This window comes from Rhynchophorus ferrugineus, unplaced genomic scaffold, assembly GCF_030347505.1.
Source record: "Rhynchophorus ferrugineus isolate W39M unplaced genomic scaffold, kcgeb_rfMv2 rfM2, whole genome shotgun sequence".
NCBI lineage: Eukaryota > Metazoa > Arthropoda > Insecta > Coleoptera > Curculionidae > Rhynchophorus > Rhynchophorus ferrugineus.
The window spans coordinates 80,111,963-80,138,840 of NW_027472581.1; the positions used below are offsets into that span (position 1 = coordinate 80,111,963).

Consider the following 26,878-nt stretch of genomic DNA (forward strand, 5'->3'; position numbering starts at 1 on the left):
GTATACAGGTATCAAGAGAACAAACTAAGGAGAAATACAGTGGTATCAAAATATCTTTACAAAGGAACACTGTACCGAAGGACACAATAACTAAGCATAAAAGGTAAATATGCTCTCTAAAGAAAGTAAAATATATTACTTGGATATACAATTGCTAATTAGGTAGATTAGGCCTCCAGGGGATATCACTATATAAAAAACGCACTTAGAACTCATAGGTGGTATGGAAAAGTATACAATGTAAATATAATCAAACACAACCCTAACCTACAAACTATTATAACTGTATACTTAATTGTAATGACGTAATCCTATAATTGTTACGATATCCTATATTATATTACGATCTAATGCATATAGATCTACTATAATGATAAAATAAATTATATTTGATAACAGTATTATTGTTTAATTACTTTATTTAGATTAGAGATTTGAACAGAGTTGATGCAGCAATATTGCGACGTTTTGACGTCACCAATTTAGATGACGTATACTCAAAACTTCTTTGGATATACTATATAAAGTCTGATAATCCAATCTAGACATTCCTGAACCAACACTTGCTTCAATAAATAGTCCCATAAATGGTTCGATAAAAACTAATGCTCACCCAGTGGTCGAAATTTAACCACTACTTATTAAGTGAATTATGTTTCTCGCATAATAAAGGAAATTATTTAAAAATTATATGTTATACTGCTATTTTTTTTTAATAATATTTTCAACAAAAAGACCAAAAATATATTTTATATATAATATTATAATAATTTTTATATATATATATATATATATATATATATATATATATATATATATATGTTTAACATATATATATAATGTTTACAAAATTACTATTAATAATTAATAATTTCTTCTATTTGCCCTTTGTATTCCATCTATGCTAATTATGTAATTAGTTTTGATTTAACTACTGTATATTTTCACTAATTCATTTAGGTATTCATATAATCTCTATATTTTATCCACATATCTCACCTAAAATATATTTTGAAAAACAATACAATATTTGCTAATTACAGTCTTTGATCTTTAAAACAGTAGCTGTAATTTTTTTCATATCAGCGGATGTATTTATTGTATGTATGCCACGAAGATTTTAAAGACTTTAAATGATTACATCAGGTGCTTTTCAAAGACTTTGCTTCTCAATGAATATGTTGATTATTTGTGATGTAGCAAGGTGTGCTCGCAGATAATTGAAGTGTTAAAACAACACCTTGACTGATTCTGCTATTGGTTGTTGAAAAACAAGAATTTTGTCAATACAGGGGAATTTGATCAGCATGATTACAGGCTTCTGGTCTGTGGCTGCAAACCGCTCATTGTTATATAGTTCTGGTGACTGAGGAGTATCCGATTTTGATTTTTTTGATTATGCTCTCGTCGCCCTCCAAATGCTGTCAAAGTGTAATCAGTGTTAAGATTGAAGAGAACGTTCCCCATATTTCCTCTCTCCAGCTTTCCTCTTTACTGAGTAACAGCGTGATTAGTCGTTTTATTGTTGTCTTTTGCTCATGTGAGCATCATTTTATATATCGTCGTGTTTGCTGTTAATTCACTGCTACTCAAAATAACTAATCACAAAATATAGATCATATAAGAAATTACAATTTCACAGGAATTGTATAAATTAAAACGCTGTTAAACTTCAATAAGGGAATCCATTCTTGGTGACTTTGTTAGTGGATTAACGAAAACCCTCCATTTCTATGTTCATTAATATGATCACAGAATTAAATATTGTAAAAACATAAATCTTTTTATTCCTATTCGAAATAATTAATCGCAAAATAGAGGCCATAATAAGAATACAACATTCCAGGAACTGTGTTAACCAAAAGCGTTCCCAAACATCAGCAAGGACATCTATTAAAAATACGTTAGAATTAACTACCATACTTAATATATTTCCTCTTACTAGTAAAGGTAATATAAAATAGGTAGCTGATATTCTAAAACAGCAATAAACGTCATTTCGTAATGATATTGTCGAGTAAAACGTATAGTATGCACTGACGTAATAGTTCTAACAATTGTATGCTGGATGCTCATTAAATTCCATTCAAAACTGCAAACAGACGCTGTGGTAGATAAAAAAAATGTCAGGTCGCAACAACAAGGCGCGTCCAGACTGTCGTGCTGATCTAACATAGGATGGGTCATTCTGTGGTGGTAAAATAGTTTTAGCGTCAACTATTCAGCGCCGCTAATTATTTGCCAACTTGTTGATTAAATTTAAAAATAAAAAAATATTAAAATGTATTTAGTAATTTTATTATCAATTAATCAATAACATACTGGAGCAAACACCTGAATGCTGTATTAACTCACCTGCGTCGACAAATGCGTATATCTTCAAGCTTATTCAACCCAATGTTACCAGTATCTCTATTAAAATATCAATATAGGAATAGATATAGAGATATCAATTATAAGCAAGTTGTTCCTTATATTATGTGAATTTTGCAACATTGAACTCTCAGTAAATCAAAAACCATCACATCACATCTTCAGTTAGGTAGGACAAATAATCTAAAAGAGAATCTCCAATATTGGAATGCTAACAGAATCAAAAACTTCCTCATAATATCCCATCTAGTCAACGAAAATGTAGTAATCGAAGGGATTTCACCTATATATCACTTTTATAAAGTTACTATCACTTTTGTAAACCTCCTAGCCTACGTTTTTTATCCCCATAGTTAGTATGCAGAGTTTAGTTTGAGTCTTCTAGAACATATTGTATTTTTGTTTATTGTTTTAAAATGGTTGTTTTAATTTAACTTGTGTGTCTCCCATACCTCTGTTTTGTTTTTATATCCAGCCTTTTTAAAATAAATCGCACTGGTTTTTTGTTCTTTAGGTTCTGTGAAATTGAAACAGTATTTATATCATGGTTAAACTCAGTCATTATTACGATTTTATTCACATTTTCTACAACTAGCATTCCGTGCTGTCAGATTTATCAATCTTTCAGATCAAAATTATAAGAAGGGAATCAAACAACTGAAACAGCTCTTAATTGGCTCTTATAGTATCTATAAACACTATTCGAAACTTCGGCCGGCTGATTTGCTTACTCACTTTTATCGAAGACAAACTATAAAATATACCATATTTGCTTTTTACTGGAGTAGCTGTTTAACATGAATTCAAACAAAACTGAGTCAAAACATTAAATTATTAACAAAACTATCCCATATATGTGTTACTACGAAATGTTCCATCTACTATAACCCTATTATAATGAGACGTAATTGAACTTGTAGGGCTCTTATCAATACACCAAATTACCTACCCAGTACTATAAAGTTATCAATAATATATCATCCATTATAATATACTACTTTATTTATATATAAGTACTTACATAAAGTAAAAATTGTCAACGTACAAAAATATTTGGAAACAATACAATACATAAAATATTACAAATCATTCCACTGCATGTGATATGTTCAAGTATGTGGTAACCTTAAAAGCCAATCTACAAAAAAATTCTAAAATCAATTTAAATTTACTAACAACTATTGCGCAACTACAGATATGCTCAAAGAAATCCAAACCCAAAGTTATACTAGGAAATAGGAAATAAGAAATAAATAAATAAATATATATGGTCAACGAGACAATTAAAATGTTGTCAAAGCAATACGAAACAAAGTGCTGCAATTACTCGACAACCGTACACTTATTTGGAACTTGAAAAGGTAATAACCTTGTTAATGAAGTAATGCACTTATAATTAGCAGAATTAAATGCTCTAAACTTAGATGGAGTGCACTAAAGAGAATACGTTTATTATCTGCTAACTTGTTTAAATTTGGGTTTACGGCTTTAGAATTAAATTTGAATAACATTCATTGGACTAGATAATGTAAACTAGTTAAGATGTATATGAAAATATATCGTAGTAATTAAATATATCTAGAAATAAAATTATTTATATATTATATTTTCAACTATAACATATATATGTGCATGTGTTTATGTCTAAAGGAAATATATGAAGGTCCATAATCCCCTAACAGTATTGTTTCTGTGATGCTCCAGATATGTATACAATACTGAATCAAACAAATCATTTGTTCCCTTCATAATCACTTCACAACAACTTTTTCCCATCTTTCTGCCATGGCAACATGGCGGTACTGTGTTGAAAGAAAACTATAAATTGCTAATTCACTCCCCTGGACTTTTTTTTAGTCTAACCCACAATTTGTCTTCATGATAACTTAAATCTAGGTATATAACTAGGAGGAGCCATCGGCTCTATCTCAGTCTCTGGTGAAATAATATTTATACATGTAACTACTGTATTTTTTATTATATGCATCTCACTACACAACACTACACAAGATTAGATGGTTTGATTATTTTGAGTCTGTGTCCTGTTCTGGTAGTATCCAAAAGCTGCAATACTTCAATATTCTCATGAGAATGGATTGTTTCCTCATACCCCCTTGTAATTCTCTTGATTACTTGACTGACTGTAGGTATCTGAAGGTCTCGATGTAGGTAATCAGTCCTATAGTATTCGAGTGCAACCACAATACCTCTCAGGAATCCCCATAACTGAACTCCGTATGTCCATATAGGTGTCAGTATTTGCTCATATCATAGCAATTTATTATGTACTTATCATTGTGATTTTCTTCCAATTAGCCAGTACATTTTCCTATATTTCAATTCCAGTTCGTTTCTTTTCTTATTTATATGTTCCTTCCAGCGAAGTTTTGCATCAAGATTCATTCCGAGATATTTAACGTTGCTGCTATATGGAATGATAGTATTATTTAATGTTATTGGTGCTTATACGGTCTTTTTATAGGTAAACTGCACATGTACAATTTTACTTTCATTAATGCTCCTCTGGATTAACCGAGAACTTTTTCGATAGTCCATCGCTAGTCACAATATGCTACACAAAACTTCGTGTTTTTGCTCACAAGCAAAAAACAGCAATTCTTCCTCCTCTTAGATCTTTTCCATCGCATGTAAATATTTAAAAACTATTGCTTCATTCACTGCAGCTTTTATGTCTAAAAATTCTTCGTTAGTTTGAGCTATCAATAAATCTTATAATTCATTCCCTTCGAACATGTTTGGTCCTCCAAGCCGTTAGGTTTCTAAAATTTTGAATGGATTTCGATCGCAGATTTCTTCAATGACTGTCGATTTTGACACGTCTCCTTCCACCGAGTTTTACAGTTATTTACATTATAACAGTTATTATAAATATTGCTAATATTTAATAAAAATATATAAAATATATATTTATAAATATAATTAATATTTTGACGACATTTCGGCAGAATCTTATCTGCCATTTTTAAGTCTTGCTTCCTTCTGTTCTACTCTTCATTTTTTTTCTTTTTCCAGAGTGACCAGCAAGGGATAGAGAGGATTTGCGGACGACAGAGACCCTAGGATACGACTGGGATTGTCGTACTTAATTTAACTACCGGGGTTTGTGGATAGGTAGGGATTTGATCACATTGTTTTCGTGTTCACTGAGCATGTTCGTAAAGTTTTTCGTGAAAGGGATGATTCTAGATGTCTGTTCACGTTCATCATAAACCATGGGGCATTGAGTAAGGCGCCAACTTTTTTGGACTGGAACACTTGTACTTGTACCACACCTGTGCTCCATAGAGGCAGACTAGACGGACTAGCATTTTATACAGAGTCGCTTTTTGGAAGATTGGGAGTTTGCTTTTTCTGTAGAGAAGTGGAAAATAGTAGATTTTACACACCACTGTCTTTGCAAATAGCGTACTCGATTTGAACTGACCATTGGAACCTACGCTCGAACTGGAGACCGAAGTATGATACCTTCTGGAGCCAGGGGATAGGAACTTTATCGATTTGAAGGCCATAAGCGCAGAACTCCTTTTTACGATAGAACAGAATAGCCTGAGTTTTGCTCAGGTTAATCTAAAGCCGCCATAATTTGTACCACGCAATCGCAATAACCTTCTGTGTTGCCGACAGCGGTCTATATACTCTAGGTTGAGTTTCGTTGCTATCTGCAGATTCTTATGATGTCTTTTGATCCCAATAACTTCCTTATAATTTATTTTGATTTATGCATCACTTTAACTATTGTTTTGTTGTAACAAAATCAAACCTGTTGATTGATTTTGACCCCTTAATCCATAAGAACGAGTTTTCGACGATGACCGACGTGCCAGGAGCCTCAGCGGACCAGCTCCTGCCATTTTGATGGTTCTGCGCTTGCTCAATGGTGACGAGAAGCTGCGTCCATGAAGAGGATGCACTTCCATCGCTGGATCCATTGCGCGCCCTAATCCGTGGATTCCCCGCACGTGTATCAAAGTTTTAGGTGTAAGGCCACCAAAAGCTGCCTGAAGTTGCTGTGGATTAACATATTATACTGGAATCTGAACAGAAGTTATAGAGTTCAGGGTGAACGGACAGCAAATGCGCCATTTCATAAAGCGATACTATAGAAATTTGGGTAGAAGCAGTGCCACTTCGAAGATCTTCAAAAAGATGTTATGTAATAGAACCCGAGCTAACCGGCCATCTGTTTTTTGACTACCTGAATGGTGAACGAGTGAAACGGGTTGGTCAGTTTTTAAAGTAAATTAATAGTTTTTGTGTTAAATGCCTTTTCATATGTTATAACTTATATATCTACTATCATATAATAGCAATAAAGCTTTCCAAGTCGACAGACGTCAATATATAGATAAAATTAACGAAACAATCAAATACGGTATTTGACCTAGAACGAAGGACATGCGAAAACTACGTGGCTTGACCCCCACCCTTGACGGTAACGTCCCTGATTCAAAACCGGCGTCGTTTTTTTTCTATGTCCAGTTAGTTGGCACGGTAGCGTCGCCGAGTCTCGACGCGTCTTTCTTTCAGTCATAATTTCGAACCAGATCTGTCATCGGCTATGCTGTGACAGCCCCATTCAGTTTTCCTTGTAAGTAAAATATCTAGAAATAGAACAGCTGATGAATCATCTTAACAACAAACGGAAGCGAACCATGACTTCTAACTGTCATACGGTCGTACACAGCCAGAATTTTCTTTTTGCTTACAGCTAGGTAAAAGTTAGGTCCTCATGCATCAGAAGCAATTAATATTTATAAGTATTGTAATGTACCTGCCTTCTTTATATTTGGAAGCTTACAAATATTAAACATTTTTATCAAAAGTTAATTAAATATTTTATATATTTTTTTTAATTTCTACAATATGTATTATTCCTTGTGAATACTGAAAAACCTATTCCTCATGTTGTTTATCTAAATCCATTTAACCATTTGTTATATCCCAATTATTACAAAGAAATTCAACAATATCGTATCGTGTATATAAATCTTCTTTTCGTTACAACATCAGGCCTATGATGCATGAATATAATTAGTTGTGAATTTAAACTGCATTACTATTATTTATTGAGAAATTATTTATAATATTTTTATAAGCATTCGCCAACTATTAAATATTTATAATAATTATAGCGTATTCTACACAATTACAATTAATTCTTCAAAATTAATAGAGTGGTCACTGACTTTTCTTTGTCAAAGCCAAATTTCTTGAATTATTCGCTACAAATCTTAAAAACAACATCTCTCAACTATTTTAAACTATACTTTTTATATTAATAAAAATAGATACTTAGAAGTCTTGTTTACCATATTAATGGCCACATATAACTAATTCTGACCACAAGTACCAGCTAGTTTTTAACCGACCCATTTAATTTAGTCACAGTATATAATTCAAATTTAAACACTCCTACTTTTTCGCCCTTGTCTCGGACAATCATTAATTCATTCTAAGTTCCACGTAGGTATATCAAATAGCGGCTATGCAAGAAACTTTGCAGAATTCAAGTCTCATCCCAACCATCAAACAGTATATCAAAATCACTTTTAACGTCACTGGTAATAAGCTCCTTTAGATTCAACCTTTCTCAAACCTCTTACCTTTACTTCTAGCACTTAATTGATTATTGTTTCATTTCTAGTGAAGGCGGTACCAATTGTGTATACAGTTTGAAAAGTATATACAATTTTGTTTTCATTTACTCTGTTCTGATTCGATCGACACTCTTCTTATGCCATCTGATGATCAAATGAATTTTAAACAAACACTCCTTAAAATATTGCTTTAATTTTTGATTTTTCATTCTGATGATTTCGTTAAGCACAATGTGGGTTACATTCATTCAATAGTTTTTTTCAGTTGCCAGTTGATTCTCAATAACATCAACATCAACTCTTCGTATTGCTTCCTATAGCTTCGTATAACTTCATATCTCACATATATGATAATAATAATAATAATAGATTTAGTGCATGTATATATTTCTTGGAAATAATTCATGGTAATTAATTAATTAACACATGGTCCTTATTTCCAACAATTAATCGTTCATATATAATTCTTTCTGCTTATTTAAAAAAGACAACGGTATTTTCTTGTAGAAGTCATCAAATGCTGTTGTAAACACTTCACCAACATATTCTGTCAGCGAAAACGTATGACTGTTGGCTTAGATGTTGTAAACCTGTAATTGGTGGCTCCAACTAAGTGAAATAATTACGGGATGTGGATGAAGTGAAGGAAAAATACTTATGACGTAAGCAGAAACGCCATAAGGTATGACAACGTTTAACCACGTGATGCAAAATCCTCGAACATATAGATTATGTAGATAATTAAATAAAAAGTGGTATTCCTGTCATATTTCGCCAGTCATATTCAGCAGAAGTGGTCTTGCTAAGCAGTACTTTAACCGGTTTTATAAAATGAGTCAATCCCTTCAAAGAGATAATGTCTCGAACTTATTATCCAAACGCTACAATTTGTCACAACAAAATGTTAAATAAAATACATCCCTTAAAATTAATCAAGAGTCTTCAGGACTTGAAGATGTATCGTAGCTCATATCTTACTTTCATTTGATTTTCATAAATCTGACATTTATGAGCTTTTGAAGAACGCTCCGAACATAGGCGCAATGCGCCCTCTTCTGCTTTATAGCCCCGTCCATTTTTATTATGGTTATACTAGAAAAAATCCACAATAAATAACATGGCTTCTTGCCACACCTTTTACGTTTATTTTCCATTTTCGTACAAAGCACGCGAACCTGCCATTTTGCTCAGTTATATCCTTCATCAGACATGATCAATGTACTGTTGATTATATATATAGCTATCAAAATATCACCATAGGGGAAACAATTCTAAAAACTCAAGTATTTTAATTGAAATATACAGGGTGCCCATCGGGAAAAATTTGGATTCCGGGGTGATGCCATAGACTTTGATAAAAGCTGAGGTCCTCCAGAAGTTTTAATTTCACTATAATTTCAATAAAGTAGAGCAGTGGATAAAATTGCGAAACCCATTTTTATTTAAAAAATTATATATATTAGCAAAAATGTACAGGAGATACAAAACAATATGTAAACAAACGTTGTAGATGGCGCGCATGCGTGTTTTGAAGGTCCTATCTTGAGTATATGAAAGCTAAGTCCCTTACGAACAGAGTGACATAGTTTTCGTCAGGAGCGCATGTTTTACGTGCGTGCTGCACTGTATTCGTTTTTTAGTGTCGGAAGGCGCTTAAAAGACAGAAATCTTTCTGCGTTTGCGAGATCAGTTTGGTAGTGAGTGCCTGAGTAGGGCTGCCATGTTTAAATGGCCGAAAATGAATCGCATGATCGTCGACCGCGAACCAGCACCACACCAGACAACATTCGGCTAAACAGATTAACTCATTTTATAAAACCGGTAAAAGTACTACTTAGTAAGATCACTGCTGCTGAATATAACTGGCGAAATATGGCAGAAATACCAGTTTTTATTTTAAGTATCAACATAATCAATATATTCGGGTATTTTGCATCACGTGGTTCATCGAAAACAACCAGGTCCGCGGGTAAGGTTCTGTGTACGGTGTTCTGAGACCGGCGGGGCGTGTTATACGTCGATTTCCTGCGCACCTAACCTACCAGTAATACTGCATAGTACTCTAACCTTCTGAAAATACATGTGAAATCCGCTTATCGCTCGAAACGGAGAAGCATTCCAACACGAAGAGCGATTTTTCTCCAGGAAAACGCGCACCCTCATACCGCGCGTCTCGTGTTCGATACAATATCGGAAATTGGGATGGGAGGTACTCGAACACCCCCCTACAGTCCGGATTTATCACCTTGCAACTACCACATGTTTGGGCCTCGGAGGTCAAAAATCCAACAACGAGATAAGGTAGAGGAGTTCATGCGAACATGACAGTCCGAGCTACCCAAGGAATTCTTCGAAAACGGCATCAAAAATCTGCCAAAAACATGGACAAAATGCGTAACTAGTGATTGGTAATAGGAATAATTAATAACTTGTGTACATTTTTTCAATAGTAAATACACGTATCAGAGTATTTGTCTCGATCATATTTAAACCACCCTCGTACATCTTGTGGTATGTTGGCAACACTGCTTAAGTGTAAATAATACGTATTTTTCAGATTACATCAGTTTTCATAGTTTTGTAGGTTATATTTCAATGTAATACACACTTTGTTCTGTGGCGGTTAAAACAAGCGATTGACGAAATATGTAATCTTTGAGACTTCAAAAGAGGACACATAGTTAGAGCTCGGTTAGCGAGAGTATCTGTGATAACAACTCAACGTATTTACGGCAATTACAGTATACACAAATATGGTAAAACATTATCGGTGAAGCGGAATACTGGACGAAACCCAAAGTTCACTGACAAAAATAATTGTGGCCAGACAGCATAAAACTAGTCGCGGCAAAAGTGACAGCATAGCTCAACGCTCACTTGAGTAACAACGTTTTGATAAAAACAGTACGGCGGCAGCTCCACAAAGCTAACATTCGAGTTGCGATTGTAAAACCCTTTATAATAGAAGCCAACGCTAAGCTGAGAAAGAAATGGAGCAATTATCATAAAACATGGACGCCTGATGACTGGAAACATGTAGTTTGCTTCAATGAATAGGCGATTATACTGTATCCTACAAACGGTCGGATTTATATATGGATGACCCCGCAAGAAGCCTACAATCCGGACCTTCTGCTTCCTACAGTGAAGCATGGGCAAAGTTCTATTATGATTTAAACGACAACTAGTCTATTCATTTACTCATTGGACAGATTACTACGAATGAATATCTCGACATCCTCAATGATGAAGTTCTTACTATAACTAGCATATTGTTGCCAAACAATGGCATATTCCAAGATGATAATGCACCTATCAACACAGTCAAAAAGGTTCAGTCTTGCTATGAGGAGCATCAGAATATCATCAAACATATTTCCTAGCCGGCATAATCGACCTCAATATAATTGAACCGTTATGTCGAGTTTTAGAACACAGAGTGACAAATAGGTTTCCATCTCCAACACCACTGAAGCAATAGGCGAATATTTTGGTAATAAAATGGGATATTATTATAGTAAGCTGTAGATACTGAACCACAACTAATCAGAGCGAGCAATAAAGTTTGTTCCACAGTAGAAAATAATAAAATCCACTGAAATTATAAATATTCTGATAAATAAATACTTTTCTAAAATTATTTTTATTTTATTTAAAACGCTCAAAAATGTAAACTTATCCACTTGACGCACGGCATATCTTACAATTATTATTTATTATTAAAATTTGAGATATTTGATGAATAAGAAACATACTTTGTATTAATTTCATAAATATTTTGTTCTAGATTAAAATATATCCTACGTTATTTTAACAAGAAAAATAATGTTTGTACACTGTCGAATCGGAATTTTTTGAGGCAATCGACGAAATAGAACTACGACCTCATCAGACATTATGTTACGTATATGAGCGCTAGATTCCTTTCTAAATTATTCAACTAAACTAATTGTGTAACTTACACCGCAAGTTACTACAAATATAACTTTTTTCGTTACTCGCTGTATAACTATATATTAAGAACGATAATGGAGCCAAAGCAAAGAACGAATAGAGAAAAATCTTGTTTCTTGAACTTTATGGTGCTACATTTTGTAAGATCCAATGGGTGGAGTGAGATTTTCACAGGGTATTCCAGTTTTCTTTTTATTTTAAATACTATTCATTCACCTATTCGTTTATCCAATCATTTATCTATTAATTTAATTATTTGTTTCACTATTTAATTTTCTATTAAATTAACTATTTATCTATTCAGTTATCTATTCAGTTATATATTTATTCAAAGCATTCTCCGCTATTTATTTATTTAATTATTATAACTCATAATCATTATAAATCAAAGGTAATAGTTTTATCTTTGCAACTGTAAATATAAATTGTAGCTATCTTATAAACCAGAAACTAATGCCATAGTTTCCAAAGTTTCTGATATATAGTTATGATCTATGGATCTATGTTTCTACTGGCTCTTGATGGCAGCGTGTGTACAGTAGTAACAGTACTGTTCATTTGTTAATTTGTTTATTTGTTTTAAAAATACAGCTTAATACTAGCGAGGCCTACAAACCTTAGTGACAGCAGATCTCGCACACTATACCTTGATCACATTGTACGTCATTATTGTTAGTGTTTGGACATAAGCTGGTACGCCGCGTGCTATCCCTTCGTACCGTGTGCACATGTTATACTTCATCCAAGCACAGTTTATCATTGCTATCAGATATCGCTGGGTGGGGGCGGGTGGAGCTTATATTATAAGTTTTTAAAAAACTAATACAGGAAATAACTAATGAAACTGATACGTTCAAGCAAAACATTGGTAGAAATAAAATCCTCTTCAATGCAAAAATTCGAATATATAATTTTTCGATATAACTACACTCGGATATTGGTTAATTTCCAACGCCCCATACATCACCCATCCTATTTTCACTTCTTCTGACCTTGAATATACTTCATAGGGAATTCCAGGTCAAATAACAAACAGGTTAAACACACGCAAACCACACATCAGTCTTAGCATCTCACAAAGACCCAATAAACCATCAAAAATACCTCAGAATCTACCCATGAAACGCTTGTTATCCGTAGAAGAACATGCCTAACTAGTAATATTAGTAGTTATCATTTCCTCAATGCAAAGGAGGCTAAATACCTTGGTATATATCTAGACCGGCGCTTAACTTGGAATTCCTTATCAGACGCAAACCGTATGTATCCTTAGACAATAAGATATATCTCTACAGGCTCATACTTACTTCCTACTTAGATCTACTTAATTTCACGGAGTCCAGTCATAAAATACTGCTAGCAAATCTATAATCCATCCAATAATACAGCCAATACACGTATTCAAAATATATGACGTCAGTACGTTGCAATATTGGCGCATCAAATTGAACTTTTGGTTTTAAATGTTTGCCAGTTTATAACCTCTAATTATTACTATTGTTTTAAAGAATTTTGTAGACATTTGACAATGGGGCCGGTCATTACCAATACAAATCGAATTTTATAGATTTCATTTGGTTATCTCTTTTTAACTAGGATAAAGGAGAAGTCTGTTCAGAATTTAGAATGAATCTTACATTTTTACAAACTGCATTTGGCAGTATATTCGATATCATCTATTACGGGCATTGGCTGTTTTATTGAAAAGACTATAGTACTCGTACAACCGTCGTTCAACGGTTCCAAAACAAAGTTTTGCGTGCCATACCCGATGCTCTTCTATACATTACGTTTTTAATTAAGTGATACAGAGCAGTATCCCTCTAGAACCTAAAATTAACTATGGTTCAAAGTCTTAATGTTAAGTACTTCAAAAGAGTATCAATATAATGAGGACAGCAATGAGTTAAACTGAAAATAAATTAAACTAGACTTCTTAGAGTAAGATGTCTTGAAGTCACTGAAGTGACTTTTTCAATGTCATCCATATATGAGTTATAATAAATACATATTCTCCACCAGGCCAATTGTTGAAGCACAATGTTATATGATACATTTAAAAAGTCATAGTCATAAAGATGTTTGTATTCAGTTTAAAATTGAAATGCTACCATGAAAGGTAAAAAATAACAGCTATAGCTAAAACCTTAATATACACTAAAAACAGCAAACAACTTAGTCAAGGCCCTAATAGAACCGTTCTATTATTATATTCCTGTATTTTACTTGGATATATTTATCGATTAGGACAGTGTTCTGTAATTAGCAGGAACGAAATGTTGTCGCTGGAAAAATCAATGAATAAACTACGTAAAATTTATTTCTAGAGCACGGCTAGGTCAATACACTATATAAAAATTAATATACTCTACGTAACATATACGTACAATAAATAAACAGTATGATTTTGTTTTATGTTCTTTATTTCTTAACAGATGTGCACTGAATTTGATATTGCTTAAAAGATATTGAAATCGTTAATTCAAGTATGATGAAACTAGTAGTAGTGATGTTGGAGCTGTATTCAGGACAGTTTTCCATAATATATTGAGCTAGCTTTCTTTTGTTTCCTAGTGAACAGTGAGTCGATGTCGTTAAATGAGATTGACAATGTATGTATAGAATGTAAGAGCACGTTTGATGAATGAATGGATGAGGCGTAATATGAGTATTTAATTGACGTTCTGATTTTGTGTTAGAATAAACATTTTAATTCACTGGATTGAATCAAGGGGGAAAAGAAGGTATTAGGAGAACATCAACAAGAATTAATATTTATGACTATTAATAAAATAATTTATTCGTCTTCAATCACGCTAGGAAAATATTATTTTACAAATTTAATTTCATTTATCAAAGTGCAACTTCAACTTCTCCAACTTTTTGTTGCATTCTTGGTAGAATTATTTGATTTTTAATGATTTTAATCACTCCTTATCATTTCAAATAGTTCTCTGAATTATTAATGTCTTAATGGCGTAATGTCTAGCACCAGCCTCGAAAGATTTTGAAGAATTAGCCTTAAGACCATTGTTCATCTTAGGCACCTAAATATCTATTGGCTTGGCATTCTGCTATTGTTGGCTATTTCATATGCAACATAGCCAGATTACACAGATTTTTTTTTAGTACACTAATGACTTGCACATCTGCCTATATAGGTCATTGAACGAATGGTGAAAGTTTAGTCATTCACCGGACGGTTAAACGGCTGCTTCAAAAATACCACTTTTTAACATAAATGACAGTAGCACTATATTCACCTCTAGTGCGCACAAAACCAAATTAAATAAATTTGTAGCCACCACCTGACACCAACAACTTTAGAAAAGATAACATAATAACAATAGTAGAATAATATAAATATATGTAAGAAGTTCTGCTTGCAATATTACCACATACACGCTTATTTCTTGATCTATTTGGTCACTGTACTGCTTGATTCCTATCTCTATGAAGTTGAAGTCACACATTCGTCTATATTAAAAGAATCTGTGGAGAAATACATATTATAATTTTCATGGACACTATAATAGAGACTAAAAAATCTACTGATTCCAATATTGAGCTTGTGGCTACATCTTTATTTTCGATAGGTTACGGTAAATAATTAGTATATAATAAATAAACAATTATGCACATTGTGCATAACGAAAAACTTACTATTTAAACTGCATTTAGGAATTGCAGAATTGTAATCGATGAGCATCACTGACTGTCATTGTTTACTTTTAAAAACTATTTCTTGGCTAGAGAAATTTCCTTTGTGCTTCATTTATACCTTAAATGCTATACACATTTGCACAGACACAGAATAAAAAAGGCAAATATAGAAAAAATATAACCTACTATATTACTTTTGAACAAAATGCAAGAACAAAAAATAAACCTGTCAAGAAATATGGACAGTATGAAGATAACATAAACACACCTATTTAACTTCCTATCGTTTCCTTCCCTATATCTCTAATTTTAAAGTTGAATTTATACTAGTGTGTGTACGTTTAAAAAAATGAGTATTACTCCTGATAAGAACCTTTCTCGGTTAAATTTTAATTTTAAAAACAAAACTAGCTTAATGTTCACGACGTTTTTCGCTTAGCAACACATTTAATCATTCGGTAATATTTATACGGATTAATGCTATCTATCTATCTATGCCTAATATATATATATATATATATATATATATATACATATATATATATATATATATATATATATATATATATATATATACATACATATATATATATATATATATATATATATATATATATATATATATATATATATATATCTTATCATATATGGAGTATTTTATTGCTTTTTTATTATATTATTTTGTGGTAAATATCAATGGAGTCGATGGCACATCTCCTTCTAGGAGATATGAATCAATTAGCAAAAGCTTGGGTTATTATTATATTACTCAATCAACAACAGAATAGAATGATGTTGAAAGTCAATGACAATTTCCTAGTCAGATAAGATTCAGATACATTATTAGGAACCACACAAAAATTCAAACAGAACACAGACTTCTTAAACACTGGTTGTCTAAATAAGAAGTTATTAAGTAGTTATTCTCCCAGAACATGTCCAAATACCAAAAACTATTATTATTACTATGATATGGTATGCATTTAAACCAAAATATTATGAGTATTAAGTTAATGCTTAAGTTCAACAAACTAAAATCCTCAAGCTATTGTTAGTATGAGCTAATATTTATTGAGGAACAGAAATGAAAATAGGTAATTTTTAAAACTCCTTCATTTCCCAAAAAAATAATCTTATAAAATCACCATATAAGCAACATAAGTTGCTTTGTAACATATGTAATCATTCATTTTTATTTAAATGTAGTTTATTGCTATCTAGGTCTAGCCTAAGTTAATTAACTATTTCATAACCTTCATATAATGACGTATATTCCTAAGATTAATTTCCACTAGTTTTAAACTATATCTTATCGTATATGGAAAATTTTATTGTCTTTTATTACGCTATTATATTGTAAATGACAGCCGATGACGAATAGTACATATGAATGAGTAGTTAACAATAGGGAGGCTTAGCGAAAATAGTGGGATATTGCATTACTCACACTGTCACTAACATAATTGAATGAGGATGAAAGTCAATAAAAATTGCTTTGATATTTCACAGTGGTAATAAAGTAAATATACGTAATAAAAATAAGTCACCAAATAATATAAAAGTGTTAAAGTGACTATAATTTTTAAAAAAATGCTTTGTCACTTTCAGATAGGATTCAGATACAGGGGATGAAAAAAACGTCATTTTAACACCTCACATATACAGAACATTTGTTTGTTTATTAGTAAGCTGATGAGTCACCATTTGCTTTTAAAACAACTACAATTCTTCGCGGAATAGATTCGAATAGTCTGAGTAGTTTCCGATGGAATATTGTCCCATTATTATACTAAAACATACGCTAGTTGCTCCAATGATGTTGTCAACGGAAATGTACTTCTGACTATCTGCTCTAAAACTACCGCTTTTACGTTTAAAAACGGTTCAATTATGTTGAGGTCTGACAATTATCCTAGACAGGAAATATTTTGATCCTTCTCAAACCAGGACTGAATCCTTTTGGCTTTTGTGTGGAATATGACAGTGTTTATCAGCAACAAGTCATAGTAAGAATTTTATCACTGAGATTTTTTTTATTTTATTAGTCTCTTTAACTTCAACAACCTGCCCGTGGGCTGTAAGTATTATCATATGATTTTTGTTACATAATATAGATATACTGACATGTAGAAGATCGCTTCAGTAAGTGATCTGCTGTACAATTTATAATTTAATTCTAATTCTAGATACTATTCTAACTTATTTTAAAGTATATCCTAACTTATTCTAAAGAATATTCTAATTTATTCCAGATTATTAAATCTCACTCTATGTGTCTATTAATCACTTCGTATGGTAGTTTGCGTTTAAGCCTATGCACTACACTGTCATCGCGCACATTTAACTGTTTGGCACTAATAGGCTTTCAGAGTACTTCGCACTAACAGTTCGAATCACACTCGTTTTGGGTTCTAAGTGGATATCGCGCTGAATCAGCTTGTTGGAGACGTAATACGAGGCATCGACGATGACTCGCAACACTTTATTATGAAACATCTGGAAGATAGTTATGTTAGATTTGCTAGTTATACCCCATAGTATTGACTTATACAGCAAAACCTTGTTATCTAATGATAATTTAGATTTACGCCCTCTCAATCAATACATTTGGTTTAGTTCAAGCCCAAGCTGTTTGCGTTTTGTGCTTTTTCTATATCAAACGTCGATCAAAATGCATTCCCAGAGATTTAACGTTGTTTGCTAGCGGAAGTTCATGATTATTCACTTTTACTGAGGGACAAGTTCTTCTACAAAGGGTGAATGACACATGGGTAGATTTTGTCTCATTTACCTTGATACGCCACGTTTTCAACTACAATTCGACTTTGTTAAAATGAAGTTGTAGGTTTCTTGTGGCTGATATTGGATCCTTGTGTGATGATAAAACCGCTGTATCGTCAGCATATGTTGCAATGGTAGTGTTTCTTGATGTCCGAAGGTCAGCTGTATACAATAGATATAAGAATGGGCCAAGAACACTGTGCTGCGGAACACCCGAATATATTGGGTGTATGTCAGTGTATTCGTCAAGGGTTTGACAATAAAATGTCTGTCTGTGAGGTATGATTTCAGCAGTTGAAAGTGCGTATGGGGAAAAAGCTTTTTCAATTTAACATGCAGTCTAGTATGCCACACCTTGTCACCAGCCGAGCAATATTTTTTATCGTTTAAGTTTTTGTTAATTTGGTTGATTAATCTATGTATTTGTTCTGTTGTTCCTTGTTTATTACGGAAGCCAAATTGATGATCTGGAATAATATTTATTACCTCTGCTATTATCTTGAGTCCCTTAATGTATACTTTTTCAAAAAGTTTAGAGATCACAGTTCATCGAACCATACTAATCATTACATATACATAGATGATCATCAACCGACCATCATAGAGTTGTTCACAGCTTAGAGTTGACTTCCGTTATACGAGGGTCACTATTTATATTTCGAGAATTGGCAACACTATTGTCATATGAGTCCATCTTACGATTCCATAGTAAAGTTTCACATTTTTGACGATATACGTACTCAGAACACTTTGTCGCACGGACGCTATTTATTCATTTTATATTTAGTTGAAAGTTTTGTCTCCGCAAAAAATGAAATTGAATCGTGAACATTTTTGTGCGATGATTCTTTACGATTTTTGACGCGAATTATCACAACAAAAGTGCATCAATCAACTTAATTAAACTTTTGCCGATGAAGCTCCATCAAAAACCACCGTGTATCGCAGGTTTAGTGAATTGAATCGTAGCTGTAGTTCGCTGTCCGACGAGTTTCGTGAAGATCATCCAAAATCGGCTGTTGTGCCAGAACACATCGATACTGTGTACGAAATGATTAAGCAAGATCGTCATGTCACCTATTGTAAGATTGAGGAATCTCTAAGCATTAGTTCCACCAGCATATATGCGATTTCACACTCAGCTATGCGAAAGTTATGTTCGCGTTGGATCCCACACAATTTGACAATCGCTCAAAAAAGGCTCGTGTCGATTGGTGCAAAGGAATGCTTAAGAAATTCATTCGCGGGGCTGCGAAATACGTTTATAAAATCATGACAGGTGACGAATCATGGATATGCATTCGTATGAGCCCGAAATTAAGCAGCAGTCCACTGTATGGGTGTTCCAAGATGAACCGCCAAGTATCCACCGTACAGCCCTGATTTGGCACCCAATGACTTTTTTTGTTCCCATCCGTGAAGAATAAAATGCGTGGTCAACGATTTTTATCTCCCGAAGAAGCTATTGAAGCGTTCAAAAATCATATTTTGAAGATACCTCATTCGGAATGAAATTAATGTTTTGAAAATTGGTTTAAGCGTATGCAAAAGTATATCGATCGTCGGGGCGAGTACTTTGTAAAACAATAAAAATATATTCGCAGCTTAACTATTTGTTTTTTTTTCCTATTCCTGAAATATAAATAGTGACCTTCGTAAAGGGTTTCACTATCGCAGCCTATCCATTAATGCTAGCTTTGTGGAGCTCCTATCGTACTTTTTTTTGTCGAAACAGTATTTCTCAAGTGAATGTTGAGTTCTGCTGTCGCTTTTCCGTAGTACATTTATATTGTCTGACCACATTTCTTTTTTAATATTAATCGGCATCTGTCAGTTAACTTTGGGTTTCGCTAACTATTCCATTTCTTTGATGATGTGTCGTTTTCCCTCTCTCGAAGTCACACAGAGAGATCATACATTTCAAGCATATAATACACTGAAATATTACTACAAAACTTAGCATTTATACTGAGCGATACATATACGTTACATTATTTACAAAGAAACAGTATTGCCAATCTGCAACAAGATGTACTATATTGCATGGTATTCATATATTTTTGTCTATCCCCTGTATACTATTAAAACCCACATAGCAATTCAAATAAAACAAAGACTGTTTAAATACAATTTTGTAGAAATTAAAGGCTAATTAGTACGCATTCCCTCAGAACATGTCCAAGTACCAAAAACTATTATTATTATTATGATATTGTAGGTATTCAAACTAAAATGTTATGCATATTTGCTCAAGTTGAACAAACAAAAAGCTTCAAGCTATTGTTTCTGTAAGCTAAGATTTATTAATGAAGAGAAATGAAAATCGCTCATTTCTAACACCCGCGTACAATTCCCAAAAAATTATAATCTTATAAGTACGCCGTATACAAGACATAAGCTGCGAATATGCCGTCAAACCGCGTGTTTGCTTAAATCTGTCGGATTAGAATTATCTAAATTTAAATCTTGAGCAAATAGGCAGAATTGGTTCATTTTAATACTAACAGTATAGAACCAGAACGGGGTTTCTTAAGCTATACGTCACCTTTGATTTATTTCTTATTCTTCGGAGGCCTCATAAATTGTACACAAGCATTTTCATTATGTTAACACAGATCATATCACGCAAATTGTAGGAATATTGTTAACACAAATATTATTTCGCGGTATTTTTTTTGTAAATCTTTCTTCTTTGGCGTTTATTTCATAAGCGTTTATATCAAAAATTAAACAGGTTGCTGATTGATCACTGGTATTTTACCCATTATTTCCTAATGAATCGTACTGAGAGACATCTGAGTCCCATTTGTGAAGAACCAAATCAGTCTCGCATGTTTTTACGAAATGAAGAAACTTATTAACTATCAGAAGATGCCTCAAAATCCGCACACTTATTTTAAATTATAATTTTACCCTATATATAGCTTCATTTTAAGATGACCTTCATCTATGCATATTTTTATAATTTCTTTAATAATTCAGTTGTTTGTTTAGATATTTTTTATTTCGATATTTATTATGTAGGTTTGTCATTTGGTTATTTTACTTAATTATTTTTAAATTCTAAACATTACAACGAAAGGGTTTTAGCTTCCCAGTTTTCATTAATATTTCTTAGTTTTTTTTTTGATAGTCTTCAAATGTAATTGATCATTGGGGAGCAAAACATGCGCTCAAAATTATATTTAAAATTTATTTAAAGATGCAGCTTTCGCCCATCTTTCAGAAAATGTACGGACTCTCTGTGGGAATGTCCTTCTTTGGATGACATTCAATTTAGACAAATTTCAACAGTCAAAAGAATTGATACATTTAAAGTGGATATAGTTAGGTACTCTATATAACTCAATCAAAGCAAGTAATAGTCTGAAGACGCAATGTCTGCTAAATATAACGAATATAATTTCCGTGATCCATCGTCCGAAGTTCTTTTTCATTGTTCAATAAACTTTGATGTTAGATTTCATTAGATGCTTACATGTATTCTAATCACGTTAAACTTGAAAAGGCATTTATTGAGAAACATTGATCCAATATATATTAATCAAAATTGTCTCACTCATTTTCTAAAATTTTTCCCATCTTTCATGCGTATTTCATGCGGTGCTGTGTCGAAAGAACAACGTTGGTTTGGAAACAAACCAATTATCGATCTATTTTCGTAATTTCTGTGATGCTACATCGGTCTGATCAATAAATAATTAGAAGGTACTGTCTCTGGTGTGTACGCTGGACACGGTAGAACTTCCAATTCGAGATGTAACAGTGTCCTTCAAAACTCGCGCAGTCTGTGACGTGTTACTCGCCATTGCTGAGCAGTTTTACAATATTATGCCGTTAAATTTGTTCAATTGTTATTGGTAGACATCTACAGTAACACTGTCTTTCTGTTTTAGCAGCTTATAATACACTAGGCCTTGCTGAGCTAATCACAGCAAGATTTTCCGGTATTTTGCCTCCTTTTGTATCTCTACTATCGCATGTAGCAAACATCTGGAAGCCGCTGTTTCATCTAATGGCAAGCTATCTAAAGAGTCTTTTTACATTTATTAATTACATCTTACATTCGACATGGTACAATCTTAATACACAAATTAATTTATTACTATTGTTCTGTTGTACTTGCATTAATATACAAACAGTTATAACATATTTCCCAAATTAGACTAAAACTAATCTACTTAAGCTAAAGTCAAAAATATACTAATACACTAAATTAGTTCGTGTGATTTGGTTCGCTTCAATCTTCTGATATATTGTGTGCTGTCCAGTACCTGTACTGCTTCCGCCTTGCTGTGATTTAGCAACCTTGTTTCATGTTTTCGGGCGAAATCTTAGATCACTTCGTGTATCCATTTTATTTCGAGATCATGGTGGAGCTCTTCGTTGGTTACGTAGCAATAAGCATTGGTAATTAATCGTAGAATTTTGTTTTGGGTGCGTTGGATTACTAGACGGTCTGATGTTTTAGTGCAACCCCATATTTGCACGCCATAGGTCCAAATAGGCTTTATGATTGACTAATAAACCAATCTCTTTGATTTTAAGTCAAGTTGAGAATATCTTCCGACTAACTAGTACAGTTGCTTGATTTTGAATATAATTTACTGTGCTTTTTGTCTCACATGATGTTTCCAGATTAATCTACCATCGTTATATATTCCAAGGTATATAGCTGACTATGCTTGAGGAATCAGGCATCCGTCAAGTGATATAATTATTTTTTTGTCAGTTCGCCGAAACTCAAAATTAACATGGGCAGAGCTATTAAGCTGTATATTCCAATCTCTAGTCCATTTATAGATCTTGTTGACCGCTACTTGTACTTGTTCTATAGCCTTAGACAGAGATACATCTTTTGCTATTATCGATATATCGATACAATAATATATAATAATATATTGATCAATTAAAACATAATAAACAATGTGGGTTTTCCACGTTTGTTATAGCCACTTTGATCAATAAGACACATTGAATGCGATCTCCTATATATAAAATTGTTTTACCAAGTTTTACGTGTTTAAGCACCAGAAGGCGCACCAATGTGCGGATTATTTTTAGCGGGAATTTTTAGAAAAGGTTTTTTGTTGAAAATCATTATTTAGACACTAATTAACATTTCAATGATATATTTTCAAACAAACAAAAAACAGTATCCAATCTGACAACTGTAATATGAAATGACAAACATAAAAAAATGTATTAACACAATAATATGACTTTAAATTAAAATATAGTGAAATTTTTAATCTAAATAGCTAAAAATAGATTCATGACACTGTTGAATAAGATTTAGATAATATAACATAATAATAATAGTATAATGTTCACATTAATACCTTATATACACTTAGCCCTTCATCCTTTTTGTTTTTATAATGTCTGATTCTCATCTGTGTAAAATTGAGGACACATATTCGTCTGTTTCAAAAGAATCTGTGTGTTCAATATTGAACTTGTATAATCTAAATAATCTATAAATATATATATATATATATATATATATATATATATATATATATATATTTATATATATATATGTATATATATACATATTCACGATAATGAAAGACTTACTGTTAAGTAAGCAATTCTCTCTTATTAAGATTAAGAAAAGCTCTTCTACATTTGGATTAATAGCTACTCGGTCTTAAATATATACCTAATCCTGATAAACTTATAGTTTATCATTATTTATTTTAATTATTATTATTAATTATTATTAAGTATTTCTGAGCTTGATATAGAGCGAGATTCTTTCGAAAAGAATGCATTGTATTGAAACACATCTAACAAATCATTTTTGCCTTACATGCCAATATCATAATAACAATAAATTTTATTAAAATAATACACAAAAATAAGAATAAAACAAAATGTAGCTTGATCTATCTTAAAAAATTTCAGAGCAAAGCATAGAGCCAAATTATATTTGTCAATTGTTCTTGATTTTATACTTCGGTCCTTTTGGTGACCAAAACACATAGTGACACTCATTTTATACGCACATAGACGATTATCATTTTATATTTCTGAATTTTAATCAGCATCTTGTCAGCAAAATCAAAAACACATACTTTATAATATGACAAATTTTGATGTGACATTTACCATGTGTTTTCTGTCAAAAGCATTGCCACCGACTTTTTATCGTAGCCCTTGTTCTTATTTGTAGTAGTGTATTTCCGTAGAATAATGTTCATATTTTGTATAACAACGGAAACCTGACGTTCATGGGATCTTCAACTATAATACGTTAATTTACTTATGTAAAGAAAGCGTTATTACTGTACACATTTATAGAAGCTTAAAATTGCAGAACTAAATGTGAAATATTCATGTTCCAGACAAAGAAGCGAGTGATGTATAAACCCGTTCAACACAACTGCCCTCCAACAACTGTAACACAACCAACGAAATATCCGAGCTTTACGCAAATTTACAACTTCCGCACTACAGACGCCGACAATAACCTGTACGAGAGCAACAACAACCAGAAGGAAGAATGTCCACCCGTCAAGCCACCAAGGAAACATCAACGCCGTTTGAGTTTACACAACTCTCTCTCGGGTAAGGTTTTAAATATTATCTTACCATCACAAATCTACAAAAATTGTTGTTAAACTTATCAATGAATATTTCAGAAATTCATCATCATCTATAGCCGGTGTTTCTTTCTCAACCAATACGCTGCTCTTCGCCAAATCTCTCCACTCTTGATAGTTTGCCGCAGCCCTTCCAATCGTCTGCACATTCTGCATGACCTTAAACTAGTCCTTTTCGAAAAGTTTTCGAGAGACATGTTCAAAACATCTTAATGCGCGACTTTAGATCTGTTTCTCAATTATACATTTTTATACATTAATCAAATAATTTTATTTTAATACGGTATTGTATAGAACCGTGCAGAATTTGCCTTAAGAGCTTACAGATATCAACTATACTGTACTAGTGCTAAATTTTACCGGCATACAGAAAACCGTTTAAGACGGCCTGATTTTAGTGTTAATATCCATAGTTTTTCATATACACAATATTAGAGATGCGAAAACATGCGATGTAGGTTTGCCGAGTTGGGATTTTATTTTTACTGTGATGCCACTTTCTCTCTAATACTCACTAAAGAGATAATTTGAAATGCGAATTACTCTAAAGAACGATCGAAGCCTTCAAAATCTGCACCAACTATTATAGATCTATGTTTAGTCAACCATAAAATACATTAAATATATAAAATCACAATCACTTTAGAAGATTTGAGTAATATTTTCAAATTCGAGGGATGTATACATTAAGAACCACAATTAACTCTTTTGATACGATATGAAGATCAATGCGATGGCATTAAAACTTTATATAGGTAAAATATTTGGTATGCTACCTTTGTAAATTCACTATTTTTTTTAAATTTAATAATTTAATTTTAATAAACAGCAGCAATTTGATCTCTATCAATTTAATCTTCATTAATATGTCTGCGGCGGTTTCAAGTATAGCTGGTTGTTCAATTACGATTAACATACTATACTCAATTACGGAATATTGTAGGGGTCTATGACAAAATAATATAAGGACTATTTAGATACAAATGTTTTCTGAAGCCCTAAGTCCAAAATATTAATATAGAATCAGATTGAAATCGAGTATTCAGCTTCAACATAATTTTTAATGTGCTGTATGGAAATACTGAATAAAATTTAAAATAACAAAAATTATATTTCACATTTTGAGTATTTCGAAAAAACAACGGTAATATGTTATTACAAAAGATTTATGGAAGATTTAAGTTGTAAGCGGTTATGTATTTAAAAATTTAATCCTCATTTTTCTCCATAAATTCATAAAAAACATACAGCAAAAAAATATTTGGCTGACATTGAATTAAAAACATGACAAGACAATTATTTAATTACTAAATTACAAAAATAACAATTATATCCATTTCAATTCTTTTATATATATATATATATATATATATATATATATATATATATATATATATATATATATATATATATATATATAGAGGGTTTATCTGGACTGGACCTACAGTTTAACGTGAGCTCCGAATGACGGTCCTCGGCATTAAGCCTACCGACTGGCGAGTGACCAACTTAGAAATCATCCCAGAAGACAGACGGTCTTACCCAGCCTAGTTACTGGCGTTACTGGGATCGTTTTCCTTGTCGAATTTTGCACTCTTGCCTGAGAACAATTACAAGCATAAATTTACGACCGTCCCCCTCCAGGATTCGAACCCGCGACTTTCAAAACATTAGACGAATCGTCCTATCGCCTCTACCACTGCGCCAACCAAGCCGGTTACTTCAAACTCTTAATTGTCAGAAGAATCCATATATATTTATATTTCGTACAAAATTAAATAAATTTCGTATAACATTAAATCAAATTTAAAATATCCATAAAATTATTGGCCCATAAATTAGTTACAAGTACAAGTAGCACATGTTACAAGTAGTAATTAG

General features: G+C 32.4%; 1 protein-coding gene across 1 annotated transcript in view; it reads left to right on the forward strand.

Annotated features, from left to right (window-relative positions):
- The first annotated feature begins 6,865 nt into the window (after positions 1 to 6,865).
- The window catches only part of LOC143191389 (uncharacterized), a 37,676-nt gene continuing 17,663 nt past the window's right edge, over positions 6,866 to 26,878 (forward strand). Inside the window, exons 1-2 of the mRNA XM_076396413.1 lie at positions 6,866 to 6,982; positions 24,740 to 24,962. Of these exons, the coding sequence (XP_076252528.1) occupies positions 24,755 to 24,962 (208 nt within the window). The 5' untranslated portion in view covers positions 6,866 to 6,982; positions 24,740 to 24,754. The remainder of the gene's footprint in view (positions 6,983 to 24,739; positions 24,963 to 26,878) is intronic.